Raw genomic sequence first — 14,822 nt, 5'->3', positions numbered from 1 at the left:
TTTATTTGCAAACAGCATCAAGTTTTTTATTATTTTTGCTATTTCTTAATGCAATTCAATGAAAAAGACAGACCGACTGTTTGTGGCGACATCTGTTGGATTAGTTTGACCGACAATTCCCCTCCGGGTCGTAAGAAAACAGAAAAGTGGGGGCGATGCATGGGCCTGGTATGAACTAACCAAAGTGCAGACTGTGTATTCAGTAGGTGTAGGTGAGTGATTTTGGGTTTCAAATTAGTGAAATAAAGTGAGAATTTTAAAAATTGAATACCGCGAGGATTTTTAAATTAATGAAGGACATTTTTTCTGTTAACATAGACGCAGCCGCCTGACATATAACATTTGTCAAACAAATATTTACGTCAGATAAACTTTATCTTTCGTAAGATAAATTTTATCTTTCTTCAGATAAATTTTATCTTTCGTTAGATAAACGTGTTGCAACTTTTTTATCTTATTGAAAGAGAAAATTTATTCCTGGAGTTTACTGTGTTAAAATTCCCTATAGAAGGTCACCGAATAATTTCAATAGTTTTTGTTGCAACGGTAAAAATTTTAAAAAATATATAAGACGTATAACGCCTGTTGACTGTTATACGTCTTATATTTTTTAAAACTTTTTACCGTTGCAAAAAAAACTATTGCGATTATTCTGTGACCTTCTATAGGGAATTTTAAAGTAGAATCTCAGGAAAAAAGAACCGATAGAAAGCGAGTCGGTTTGAATTGCGTATCTGTCATTTGCAGATTAAAAGAATAAAAATGCAATCGGTTGGCCACATTTTTAATCGGTCACCTGTGCGCGGTGCTTTAAATCTGCCATTCCACGTTCGTCAAAATGCTGAGTGGATAGAGTTGAATGAGACTGACTAACCTGAAATAATTCCTATGAGCATTCTACGATTCGTTAATGTGGTAAAAATACGATGCGCACATAGAAATTTTCAATAAGCGTGAATCTGCCAATTGTAGGTTACCTCAGGCTGTGTTCAACTGAGTGGAATATGCAGATTAAAATTTTTAAGAATTAATTGTTTCGAATGAGAAGTATGAGATAATAAGTTTAAATAGTACAATGCTGATTAATAAAAAATTACAGAAATTCAAATTAAGTAATATTGTATATTATAATTGATGCGACAATTTATTTATAAATTCAATGATTATTTAGTTATAATTCTCTTTTTAAAGTAGTTCCAATAGATTATCCTATACAGGAATTATAAGATTTACACTGAATTAAGCGTCAGTGACATTCAACTTATTCAGTACACTTCACAGAGATATTTTTTATTCCTCAGAAGTGGTCATATTTTGATTTTATTTAATTCCTCCTAATAAGTCCACAAAATATGTGTAATAAGTTGTTTTCATTCCTTCATGCGAAATGTAAATTCTGAAATTTTAATTCTCACCAATTCAACTCTGCCTCTTTAGAGTTAAAATTATTTAAATTAACACATTTGCATAGATATCTTTGTTGCATTTTTTAAGACGTTTAAATAAATTATCAAAATATAAATAAATATAAATTGGAATATTTTTCGAATTTATAAGTTATAAAAAGATTTAATAATGAAAAATAGGCTAAATAAATGTTTTCGTTAAATTTTATTAAGTCGATTGAGAGGAATAGGATTTGCACTTTTTCTGTTGCCGTTGGGCGATTTTTAGACGGATGAAAAATCGTGTATTCATAGAAATACAAATTCCTAATTTTTCTGAATTCAACGCTTGTTACCGGGATGCTAATGGCTGCAGGTAGTCCACGTGTTGGAAACAAACTCCCCAATTGGCTTATATTCATTTGCATCACAAACATCCAAATGTTTAGAATTTCAATACCCGAATTTTTGGTAAAGGCAATTTCGATAATATAAAACGTGAGTGATAGTTTTTCTACATTTAAGATTCATATATGGTAAATGTGAAATACATGTTTAACATTCTGATGTGGTGTGATGTAAATAGGTCAACAACAAAAATTTTTTAGCAAAATCAATCAAAATACCGGAAAATAAATACTCTCTAAGTAAAAGTAGACTACACGTATGCCAGGATTTTCTTAAAGGTGGCTGTTGAACTATTTTTTAATGAATAATTTCAACTATTTAAATTATATTTGTTTTAATTAAATTATTAATTTTCTATCGGAATTATCATTCCTCTATCGGTTAATGCCGATTCATAATAGCTACTGAATGGGTCCGATAAAAAAATTACGTGGTCGATTAAAAAAGTTGATTTCTCATTTAAAACTCACTCTAACCTATGGGCGGCTATCTGGAATTCCAGTTCAACAATTTAAAAGTTGATTTTGCTGTTTTTATTGAAAGTGATTTCTATGAAAAAATGTGTAAAATTGAGAATTTAAATGATAAGAACTTGTAGTCGAGTAAATTATTTATTGTGTTGAAAGTTTGCTTAAATTATTAGAGCAAAATCATATTGTTAAAATGTGTAGCTCCAGTCTGTACGTCATACTATAACAGCAAATAGCTCATTTTTCAAAACAAGACATTAATTTTTAATCGAATTGATGAATTTTTAATTAAGAAAATAATCATTTTTATCAGACGAGTTTCTTTTTCAACCAAGTAAATTTATTTATAACCCAAAAGATTAACTTTAATCTAAAATTATGAATATTTAACTGGAATGCATGAATTTTTAACAAAAAGAAGAATTTTAAAATAAGGAGACTAACTTTTAAAGAAAACTGATTTTCTACCGAAAAAGTCGATTTTTTAACAACATACGTGAATTGTCAACGAAATAAATGCATTTTCAATGCAGAAATACAAATTTACATCCAAATTGTTGAACTTTGAACTAGAAAAGGTCAATTATCCACCCAAAATAGTTATATTTTCTACTGAAATAGTTCATTTTTAGTTAAAAAGTGATTTTAAAGAAACTAGTTATATATTTAAAACTACACGAATTTTCATTTAATATCATGAATCTTCCAACAATAAAATTAATTTTCAACAAAAGAGATCAGCTTTCAACTGCAAGCAGTTGCATTTTCAAGAAAAAACGGTAAATTCTTAACGAAAAATGTTAAAAAAATTTTATTATAATTTAGAAATATTTAATTTTTGAAATACTACTTCTACTCTAAAAATTACTTGAAGCACTCTCTTTTTTAAATATCGAAAAAGGAATTTTTAAATTGTGACGAATTTTGACTTGGAACAGGGATTTTTTAAACTCCTTTCTTATAAATTCCACTGTAAATTCTTTAACAAAATTCCCGTTCCATGTCAAAAATTTCTTGTCCCAAGGGAAATTGTATTACTTTACCGAAACTGCCTGTCCTAAAATAAAAACGATAATGTTTAACCAGTATTATTACTATTATTAGTGAAGTAATATTATAAACTAATGTTGGAATTTTGCAACAATTACAGTTGTTTATAAAATTAATTAATTATATTAGAAAAATAAACAATAGAAAAATATGAATACAATTTAAACTGTTTTTTAAATACTCATCTTTCTATTCAATTGTTCTAATATTAAATTACATGCTTTCATGAATTTTTTGGATTACTATTTACAGATGCTCTTATTGTTACTGAAAACGTTGTTCTTCTTATTATATTAATAAAAAATTATCAAGTTTTTAATGAATTTTAGTATTTTTGCTATACGTAACTATGTAAAGACAGGCCTACCTAATCCGAGCGCCATCTATTGGATTTACTTGAGCTACGATACCCCTCCGGATGATAAAATAACTACTACCGAATACACATACACTTGCGATGCATAGGGCTGCTGAAAAATGCCGAAAGCTGCGAATTAACTCTCAGAACTAGGTCCACCGACCAAGGGGGAGTTTTTCGCAGCCCGATTTTAAATAAGTCTCTTATTCCATTACATGAGTAATTACCCACCTAATCTCTGATAATACGCTGAATAGACGATTCCATGATAACAGCCTATAACCAGTTGAATCGTTCGCTCTACGGTCGAACGTTGTCGATTTAGTACCAGCCAATCTGAAGCTGTGAAATCTCGGAAATTTAATAACTTAAACAGGGTGCAAGTGGTGTCAGAAAGCGAATATCTCTGGCATGCGCACTACGCTGGGGGCGGTACCTATTTCAGTAGCCAATACGAAGTTGGCGGTAACTTTTAAATGCAGATATAAACACTTCATTATTTTTGAGCAGAATTCAGATTAAAATTAATTTTTCGTGGCTGGAAAATAGAAAATATTACTCAGGGTTTAAATAATAATACATAATTTTTCTGAAATAACATCTGTGTAGCACTTTCAGAAGAAACCGATATAGCTATAAAAAGTATTGAACACTATTGTAAACAAAAATTAATACATTAAATTTTGATGACAATCAAGAAAGAAATCTCCAGCAGATAATTTTACCGCTAAAATATGTTGTGTGTTGTCTGCTAAAACAAAAAACAATCTACTCGCCGTATCGCATTTACAATAATCAAATTATCGTAAAAAAACTTATGATTTATAAAAAGTACTCTTGCATATCGGTTATATAAAATATTTTTCTTTTATCAAGCATCATCATTTTACTTTCCATATTGTAATTCTGCTGAAAAATAATAAAGTGCAAATTTCCGCATTTAAAAGTTCCCTCCAAATTCCCATTGGCTACTGAAATAGGTACCACCCCCAGGGAACTGCGCATACTAGAGATATCCGCGTTCTGACACCACTGTATGGTGTAGGCAATAAATTTGCCAACTAAAACATGGCGCTAATTACTCATCTCGCTCAAACCCACTGAAAAATAAGAGAGGGGGATAAATTCTTCAGTTAGAAACCGTCCCATTACGTTACCCTTCCAGTGAGTTACACTTAGGCATCAGTTACAATATCTACAAAGCCTGACACTTCACTGCATGACATGCAACCCTGCCGTTTTATCATTGCATAGATGGTGCATCCAGTGTATTATATAGGTATATACTGGTGAAGTAAAATGTAATGCAAAACAAAGCATTAAGAATGACAAACATGGACGCTCTCCCTGCTCCAGCACCCCTCGAACAGTAGGTTCATTGACGATTTCTGTCGCATGATTCAATTCGCGAAATTGATTGAAAAATATAATCGCTTACCCTTTAGCGGCTAGAGAGACTTGTGTAGATTCCAGCGTTTCTTTCTTAAATGAAGCAATGGCCTTTTTTTTCTTTCCGCGCAAGAAAATTTGATGTACACTCGCCTAAAAACAATATCATATACGTTAACGGTGACGCGATTGTTTACTATAGACCGTGAATCCCTTGAGAAAGGGTTGTTAGGACAATGTTGAAAGTTTACCGTGAAATTGTTGTCGAAGCCAAGGTTTGTCGGTCGCAAGACAAAATTGTAAAAGAAAGCATGCCTCGTAAGCGCCGCCATTTTTTATAGATCTAGTCAGGGCGAGGATGTAAAGTGTGGAAATTCTATATGTTACCGTTAGGGGGCGGCTCGGCGGCTGCGCTTGTTGTTTCCCATGATCCCCCATTTTACAGTCGCCATTGAAAGGTGAAAACCCTCCTAAATGTTCACGAGGAATTATACTCTCGTTTCGGAATTTCGAGTCTGATCGCATCGTGTCGTGTTAATAGTGAAACAGTGTACAATGGAGAAGCTATGACGCACCCGTCGCATCAAACGAACGGCGCCAGCTTGGAGGATTGCCATACAAACTTCTTTGCTCTGGTGAGTGAACCACTCTTGACTTCACAATGTCCTCCCTAGTTAGTCGCTAGACTGCCTGGAAGGAAAATTTCCAACTTGAAATTAACAGACCGTAATAGTATAAATACTCTAAGCTAATTTTTTTTTATTGTCGAAACATACTATCACTTTCGCATATGGAAAAGTGTCTTCTTCATTGAAATGACAGATCGGCGTATGTATGTATTATATGCTCTCTTTTTCTCGCTTTCACTATCTCACTTGCTCTTCAGTGGGGCCTACTACTGCATCCATACCCCACACATGACAAATCCACTCGCGCCAACTCAAAATGCACGTGTTAGGTTCACATCCATAGTCAAGTATGTTGAGTAGTAGGTATATACCTACATTGTCTTGTGCGCGCTGTTAGAACGTTTTAAGTTTGTTATGTGTCCAATGTCAAGTCTGATCACGTCACTCCTGAGTTTCAGTCGTGGATGGTTGCAAGGGCAAAAACGGGGAAGTCGTGAATAGTGAATGTACAGAGCGCGCGCACGTTAAAAAAGCAAACATGCAACAGGAGCTACCTTTTTGTACCACCTACCTGTCTCCGTTATGCGATGTCATTTGTGTTTGAGTGATTTTCTTCACTTTTTCCAACTATTTCTCGCGTTTCTTTATGCTTCTGAATCTGCTATGCTTAGGTACATACCTCAACTAATAAATGATAACTGCATGTTGCCTGTGAACTCCGAAGTATGTATCGGAAAACACAAGTTTATGTAGGTAATACCCACATTCCAGAAGCGTTTTTAGTAAATTCACAAATAATCTGTGAATTTACACTTCGCATGACATGTATGAAGACAAATCTAGGCGCGTCAGATGTACTTTAGGGCGATTCTGCAAAAGAAGGGTAAACCTATATTTATTTTCAAGCGCATGTTATACTTACCGTGTGAGCCATCTCACTTCCTAGTCCAGTCATCTGGTCGAAAAAATAGGGTGAAGATGGTAATTTTTGGGGCAGTCATTTTTTTCTCTCTCTAAGTAATTCATTTTTGGGTGCATACTATAGGGTTAGGTTTTGTGAACAGGCTTTCGTCCCGGAAAACGGACATTTTTTTGGGAAACGGTGCAAAATATCACATTCGATTGGATTGTTGCTTTCCTGTGCATTTGAGAGGTAAAAGTGTTCTCTAAAAAATTAAAGTAGATACAATTCTGCGTAAAGCTAGAAAAAGAATATTGTTCTATCACCAATAGTTTCGGAGTTACGGCCTTTAAAAAAAAAAAGAATTTTTACCATTTTCTCCCAAAAATCATGTTTTTGTTTTGTTTCTCTGTACCTCGGATCCTGATGGCCAGATCTAAAAATGGTTAACAGGTGAATTAAGGAAGACGGAAATACCTGTCATTAAAAACAAAAATTATCCTAACTAGTAGATCGCAAGTTAGCACCTGTAAAATGTGACCCATTTCGACCTGAATTTACAGGTAAATTCCCAGAGTTTAGATTTTTATGAATAGCTCGTTTCGGGGTTGTCACAGAAGAAAATTCCTAGATAATGAATACAAGAGGACTTAATTCTGTGTAGTATAAAAAAAGGTTCCTAGTCGCAATAGGTGACGAGTAATGGCTTTCCAAGTATGCCTATTTTTTAAAATCCTTTTTGACCAAACCAACACGACTTTCGGATTTTCGGTGAAAAGACAAAAAAAATAGGCATATTTGGAAGGTCATTACTCGTGACCTAATGGGAGTAGGAACATTTTATTTATTTTCAACTTACGCAGAATTAAGTTCTCTTGTATTCATTCTGTAGGAACTTTCTTCTGTGACAACCTCGAAACAAACTATTCATAACAAACTGAACTCTGGGAATTGACCTGTAAATTGAGGTCGAAATGGGTCACCGTTGGCAGGTGCTAACTCGCGATCTATTACAGGTATTATAATGTTCTTTTCTTGAAATTATAGGTATTTCCGTCTACTTTAATTCATCTGTGAACCATTTTTAGATCTGGCCATCAGAATCCGAGCTACAGAGAAATAGAAAAAAACATGTGATTTTTGGCAAAAAATTGTTGTTTTTTTTTCGAAACTATTGGTGATAGAACGACGTCCTTTTTAGTTTTACGCAGAATTATATCTACGCTAATTCTTGTAACAACAGTTTTACCTCACAAATGCACAGGAAAGCACGAATCTAATGGAATGTGATATTTTGAACCTTTTCTCACTTGAGAGAACAAAAATGACTGCTCCAGAAGTTACCATCTAAAAGTACCTGATGACTGGACTCTTTTCCGTAGATTTGTATGCACTATAATGAATGTTTTTCGCTAAACCTTTCGGAAATGGTAAAGTATATAAAAGCGGATTGGTAAAGTATATAAAAGCGGATATCTGGACACTTATTTTTGAAAAAAATTAAAACAAGTTCATTCCTGTTTTACCGATCTGATAATTTTTTCACTTTCAAAAATATAAGTTGTCTAAGATCAAAAACAAATTTCTAGTTTTTTCCCGGTTAGCATATATTTTTCCAGATCATTCGAATTAAAACTTTCAACTCGGACATTTTTTGTCAGCTTCAGTATTAAATACTAAACCATACAATCTAACTATTCAATGAATCGGCAGTCTACTGAATTTAAAGTATTTAAAACAAAAAAGGTTTATTTAGGGTATATAGGGGTAAAAGTGCCATAAAATTACAAAGTTATACTCAGGTTAATTATGTTTCAAATATTTGAGAAGCTTCTTGTTGACAAGTTTGCTGAAATTATCTTTAGACTTTCTACTTTTAATCGTCCCAATTTTTAATCAGCAAAAACTTGTCTGAAGAAATATTACATTATACATAATTAGAAGGCATTATATTTATGTGAAAAACGACTTGCGCTGATTTCATCAAATGTTGACGTTTTGAGGCCCCGTGAATAAGAAAACAAAGTTTTTACGTCGGTATCTGTCGTCGTCGTTGTTGTTGTTGTCAGTATTGGGTACGTACATGACTTGATATTAACCGGATATGACTGACGGCGACCGAAGCCTGAAATTCCCAGTGAATAGAAATTTGACATTTACACAAGTTAAAACGTGTGCATTGTTTTTAAATATTATAAATAAATAGATGATTGCTTTGAAAACGCATGTAACATTTTTCAAAACGAAACTAAATAATAGATGAAACTTTCTTGCAAAAAGATGTGAAAAAATTGTTTTTTCATTCCATCTAAACCCGTTCTAGTTTCGTTGTTGGTTATGAACATAACTATAAAAATTGCCGGTAAAATGTCAACAAGCGCATTGATGTTGAATATTTTAAATAGAACAGGATTTTAAGCTATAAGTCATTCTATCGATTTTCATCCTAAAACATTGAATAAGGGAAAAAGTTTCGCAGTAATTCATGTGGTAAGGGTGCAGAAGTGAAAATAAGGGCTAAGCCATATTCAGTGCAGCGTTATCAGACAAACGTCTGTTAGTTCTGCCCAATACGACTTTAAATTACAGGTGTTGATTAAATAACAAATATCTTGTAATACAAAGAGAAGCATTAGAGAGATTTATAATTATAAATTTTGTAACATTTTTCTTTATGTTCAAATTTTTTGTAAAATATAAATGAGATACGGGACAATCACTCTGAAAAATTCAAATAAATAATGACATGTAGGTTTGCTTAAAATATTCCTTTTGATAAGTATTACTATCCTATTATAAAAAAACAGGTTGCGATATAATCTTGAAGTCTGAAGCCACATTAACTCTTCACCTATTGGTTGGATTTAAACGCGCTGCCTATTCTTTAGAATCGAGATCAGCGGAATATATTATGAAGGCAATGCATGTGCTCCGTTTGGCGGCGGTAAATGCTAGGGATACAAGTCGAGCCTAGCCTCTAGAGTTCTAAGGCTCTAAGGCAGTGGTCGGCACGCTCTTGCCCAGGGCAGGCTATCCTGCCCTGGCTGCTCTACGACCTACTTTCAGGGCAATACCTGCGAGCTTGGCCAGACCACCCCTTTCCTCAAGGGTTCTTTTTTAGAAAATGGGAAAAAATGTGAGATTAAAGAATTCGTAATTTTGCAATCAGTGACTTAAAAGTATTATATTTGGAATCTATGTAATGAGTCTAAAGTTCCCAACGTTTACAAAAAACGAAAAATAAAATATATGAACAGTCAAAATGTTTCCATTGTTTATGACAGTATTATGTGCCAAAAGTCCCATCTTAAAGTTTCAGCCCTCTAGCGTATGTGGAACCCACTCCAAATCAACCCCTAAATATAATAAAATTCATTAAAAATACACAATTGCGAAAAGTCAAAATGTTTTTTATGATTATCGCTGTATTTAGAGCCAATAGTACCACAAAGATGTTTCATCCCTCTAGTGCATGTAGAACACACCCCAAATCAACCCCTTCATATTATAAAATTCGTTAAAAATACACAATTTCGCAAAGTCAAAATGGTTTTAATGATTATCGCTGCATTTAGTGCCGAAAGTGCCACCAAAAGTTTTATCCCTCTAGTGCATGTGGAACACACCCCAAATCAACCCCTGCACACTATAAAATTCGTTAAAAATACACAATTACGAAAAGTCAAAATGTTTTTAATGATTATCGCTGCATTTAGAGCCAAAAGTACCACAAAAAAGTTTCATCCCTCTAGCGCATGTGAAACTTTTTGGTGGCACTTTCGGCACTAAATGCAGCGATAATCATTAAAAACATTTTCACTTTTCGAGATTGTGTATTTTTAACGAATTTTATAGTGTGCAGGGGTTGATTTGGGGTGTATTCCACATGCACCAGAGGGATGAAACTTTTTTGTGGTACTTTTGGCTCTAAATGCAGCGATAATAATTAAAAGCATTTTGACTTTTCGAAATTGTGTATTTTTAACGAATTTTATAGTGTGCAGGGGTTGATTTGGGGCGTGTTCCATATACACTAGAGGGATGAAACTTTTTTGTGGTTCTTTTGGCTCTAAATACAGCTATAATCATCAAAAACATTTTGACTTTTCGCAATTGTGTATTTTTAACGAATTTTATTATATTTAGGGGTTGATTTGGGGTGGGTTCCACATACGCTAGAGGGCTGAAAGTTTAAGATGGGACTTTTGGCACATAATACTGTCATAAACAATGAAAACATTTTGACTTTTCAAATATTTTATTTTTCGTTTTTTGTCTATAAAGGTTGCAAATTTGAGAAGTATTTAGTATTAAATTGACTGTAAAGTTGATGTTTCTTGATATTAAACTCCTTCAAATTTTTTACTTTTCTAGGCAAGTAATATATAATTGGAATCGGAAAAATTTGTAGATGCTGATAATGCTATTTTCAAATCGCTAGTTGAAAAATTAAAAGTTTTTAAATTTCCTTACTTTAACATGCCTGTAGACAAAATACCCTTGCTGGAGTAAGCTCACTCACACTAAGGGACATGAATAGACCGAAAAGTAGTAGAAAAAATAAAGTCGGGTGGAAATCACCCATCATTCAAACATGCCAAACACAATTTTGATTGTCGATATTTGAAAATATAAAATCGTCAAAAATTCTCTTTTTTTATTTCGCTAATCATAGAGTGGGTAAAAAAGTTCGGCAAGACTCCTAAAAACCATCCTTAATATAACCACACCTAAAATTTTAAAAATGACCATTTTGATTGTCGATATTTGAACATATAAAAACGTGAAAAATTATCTTTTTTTACCTCACTAATTATAGAGTGAGTAAGAAAGTTCGGCAAGACTCATAAAAACCACCCTTAATATATCCGCACCTAAAATGTTGAAAATGACAACTTTGATCGTCGATATTTGAAAATATAAAAACGTCAAAAAGTTCCTTTTTTTACCTCACTAATTATAGAGGGAGTGAGAAAGTTCGGCAAGACCCCTAAAAACCACCCTTAATATAACCACACCTGAAATGTTAAAAATGATAATTTTGATTGTCGATATTTGAAAATATAAAATCGTCAAAAATTCTCTTTTTTTATTTCGCTAATCATAGAGTGGGTAAAAAAGTTCGGCAAGACTCCTAAAAACCACCCTTAATATAACCACACCTAAAATGTTTTAAAAATGACCATTTTGATTGTCGATATTTGAAGATATAAAAACGTCAAAAATTCTGTTTTTTTATCATAATTATAGAGGTAGTGAGAAAGTTCGGCAACACCCCTAAAAACCACCCTTAATATATCCACACCTAAAATGTTGAAAATGACAAGCTTGATTGTCGATATTTGAAAATATAAAATCGTGAAAAATTATCTTCTTTTACCTCACTAATTATAGAGTGAGTGAGAAAGTTCGGCAAGACTCCTAAAAACCATCCACTCTATAATTAGTGAAATAGAAAAAGAGAATTTTTAAGGTTTTTATATTTTCAAATATCGACAATCGAAATTGTTATTTTTAACATTTTAGGCGCGGATATATTAAGGGTGGTTTTTAGGGGTATTGCCGAACTTTCTCACTCCCTCTATAATTAGTGAGATACAAAAAGATAATTTTTGACGTTTTTATATCTTCAAATATCGACAATCAAAATTGTCATTTTTAACATTTTAGGTACGGATATATTAAGGGTGGTTTTTAGGAGTCTTGCCGAACTTCTCACTCCCTCTATAATTAGTGAGATACAAAAAGAGAATTTTTGACGTTTTTATATCTTGAAATATCGACAATCAAAATTATCTAGCAATTATCTATATGTTTTTGGGGTCGCTGAATTCGAATCCGGTGTCCAAATAACCAAGTTGGATCGTATTTTTCTGAAAAACGAAAAAATAGACGTAAAATTGACAAAAACAGCGTTTTTTCGGGTATATTTTTGCAAAAAAAAAATATTTTTTCTCGTCCGGTAGACTTAACCAACATATTTATATGTCTTTTGGGTCGCTGAATTCGAAGTTGAGGCCTAAATAAGTAATTTGGCTCATACTTTCTTGAAAATCGCAAAAATATACGTAAATCGGCAAATACAGCGATTTTTCTTGTACACCTTTACAACGAAAAAATGTTTTATGCCCGGTGGTCTAAATCAGCATATCCTTATGTTTTTGGGGTCGCTGAATCCGAGTTCATGGTCAAAATAACCCAGTTGCCTCATATTTGATCGAAAAATGCAAAAATATGGGTAAAATCGACGAAAACAGCGGTTTTTCGTGCATATTTTTGCAAAAAAAATATACATCTTCATTCCCGGTGGACTTATCCAGCATATCCTTATGTTTTTGGGGTCACTGATTTTGAATCCCGTTAGTCTCCTTGCATGGCAATAGTAGGATTTTTTGTAAATAAGTTTTATTTACTTTTAGCGTTACCCAGGAACAACGACGTAGACGTAGTAAATTCTGTTCCCTTTGGGGTGCTGTATTACCGTGAGTCCCCTTGCCTCTCACACTTATAGGGTTCTTTTATTTTTCTTTATATCGCTTGTATCGAACCCTTTTGTCCTCAAAAGAGCTACGTAGTGGGTTTCGCTTTTGTTTGGTACCTTGATTGACTTGATCTCGTTTTAAACTCCAACAGTAGCCAGCCATCATGTTGATATCCCAACACCCCCTGATATTGCCTCTCCATCTCTTATATCCTGGTGGAAACGTTCGCCTTGCTCTTCACTGAAGTCTCCCAGGTTGTCTGAAAACTTATTTATATGCGAATGAAGAAAATGTGGCTTCAAATTCATAAGCAGTCTAGTTTACCAAAGTTTTTTACCATTTCTGAAACCACGTTTTGATAGTCTGGACTGTTCTTATTACCTACAAAGTTTTTTACAACATTTTTAAAACTAAGCCAGGCATCTTTTTCAGTGCCAGACATTTTTGTAATGAATTCTGGATCCTGCTACATTTTTTTATCTGCGGTCCATCGAAGATCCCCTCTTTTAATTTTGCCTCGGAAAGTTGTGGAAATTGATCTTCCAAATACGCATAGCAATCGCCATCTTCGTCAAGCGCTTTGACAAACTGTTTCATAAGACCGAGCTTTATATGAAGGGGTGGAATCAAAACTTCTTTTGGGTCGATTAGAGGATCTTCAATCATATTTTTTTGTCCTTGCTCAAACGATGTCCTTTTTGGCCATCTTTTTTTTTTTTTTTTTTTGTAATGACGAACGCGATATCAAATGTCCCATAACAGTTACTGTAATGCTCTTTCAGTTCCGTAGAATGTGCGATTGGAATTGGAGCTTAAACATTAGTATTATGCAATAACACTGCTTTTAGACTGCGCTTAGAAGAGTCAATGAATAGCCGCCAATTTTTCGGTCTATACAGTTCAGGTTTCATTTTTTCCATTAATCCGTCAATGTTTTTACAATAGACTAATTTTCCATGATCATTTTTTTCAGAAGTAAAAAACTGTCTAAACTCTTTTTCCCTATTTCTGTAGAAACTTGATTTAACTCCTTTAGCTAATAAGTTCTTCTACAAAACGGAAGCAAGATAATCTGAAGCATCTTTAGAGAGACGGAGATCTCGCGATAAATCATTCAATTCTTCAGACGTAAATAGCTTAGGAACTTTATTCTTTTCATTGCCTGGTATGTACACTTCTGTATTAACATCGCTGCTTTCATCATCATCCTCGTCATTAATGCAAATTTTGTGAGGAACCCAATTTTCACTTTGGTTTTGAACTTCCATACCAAAGTAGCTTTTATAAATTGTTTTTATGTCATTACTAATTACTCTTCGATTTTCTAAAACCTCAAATTTACCACATTTGTAGCAAAATGCATCTGGATCACCCACACAATTATGCGCTATAGTGGAAGTAGATAAATTGGTTGCAGATACTTTGTTCCTCGCCGACAGTTCGGAACACCAAATCTGTCGATTGAAACGTTTGTATCTGCTTCGGAGAGTATCCTTTATAGATGTCACATCCTGAATGCGGCTCTGTGGCACGCCCAGGTATGTATAAGTCTCTCCGGCGCAAAGGTGTCTTATAGCGCTTCTATCAACGAGCTCAGGATCTTCATGAATGCCATTAAGTTTTCCTCGCTTTAAATAAACCTTTGCGCTTTTGGCTAACCCAAATTCCATTCCAATTTCTTTAGTATATCGTTCGACAATCCCTAGAGCTAGATGTAGTTGCCCTTTGTTTTTAGCATAGATCTTAAAAT

The 14,822-nt window shown here is 33.6% G+C and overlaps 2 protein-coding genes across 3 annotated transcripts in view; one reads left to right on the top strand and one right to left on the bottom strand.

Moving 5' to 3' along the window:
* Nucleotides 1–5,435, bottom strand: part of LOC117181960 (39S ribosomal protein L50, mitochondrial) — a 64,848-nt gene extending 59,413 nt beyond the window's left edge. Inside the window, exons 1-3 of one of the 2 annotated variants that reach the window (XM_033374987.1) lie at nt 5,312–5,435; nt 5,110–5,213; nt 3,903–4,013 (exon numbers count right to left, since the gene is read on the bottom strand). In XM_033374987.1, the coding sequence (XP_033230878.1) occupies nt 3,903–4,013; nt 5,110–5,213; nt 5,312–5,392 (296 nt within the window). In that variant the 5' untranslated portion in view covers nt 5,393–5,435. The remainder of the gene's footprint in view (nt 1–3,902; nt 4,014–5,109; nt 5,214–5,311) is intronic. The other variant, XM_033374988.1, reaches the window with a different exon arrangement.
* Nucleotides 5,436–5,581: 146 nt separating this feature from the next.
* LOC117181326 (mediator of RNA polymerase II transcription subunit 13) overlaps nt 5,582–14,822 on the top strand; it is a 173,597-nt gene continuing 164,356 nt past the window's right edge. The window contains exon 1 of the mRNA XM_033373886.1: nt 5,582–5,695. Coding sequence (XP_033229777.1) covers nt 5,627–5,695 — 69 coding nt within the window. The 5' untranslated portion in view covers nt 5,582–5,626. The remainder of the gene's footprint in view (nt 5,696–14,822) is intronic.

The sequence above is a fragment of the Belonocnema kinseyi genome, chromosome 10 (assembly GCF_010883055.1).
Source record: "Belonocnema kinseyi isolate 2016_QV_RU_SX_M_011 chromosome 10, B_treatae_v1, whole genome shotgun sequence".
Taxonomy (NCBI): domain Eukaryota; kingdom Metazoa; phylum Arthropoda; class Insecta; order Hymenoptera; family Cynipidae; genus Belonocnema; species Belonocnema kinseyi.
The sequence above is the reverse complement of the archived record's forward strand: the minus strand, read 5'-3'. Positions and strand labels throughout refer to the sequence as shown.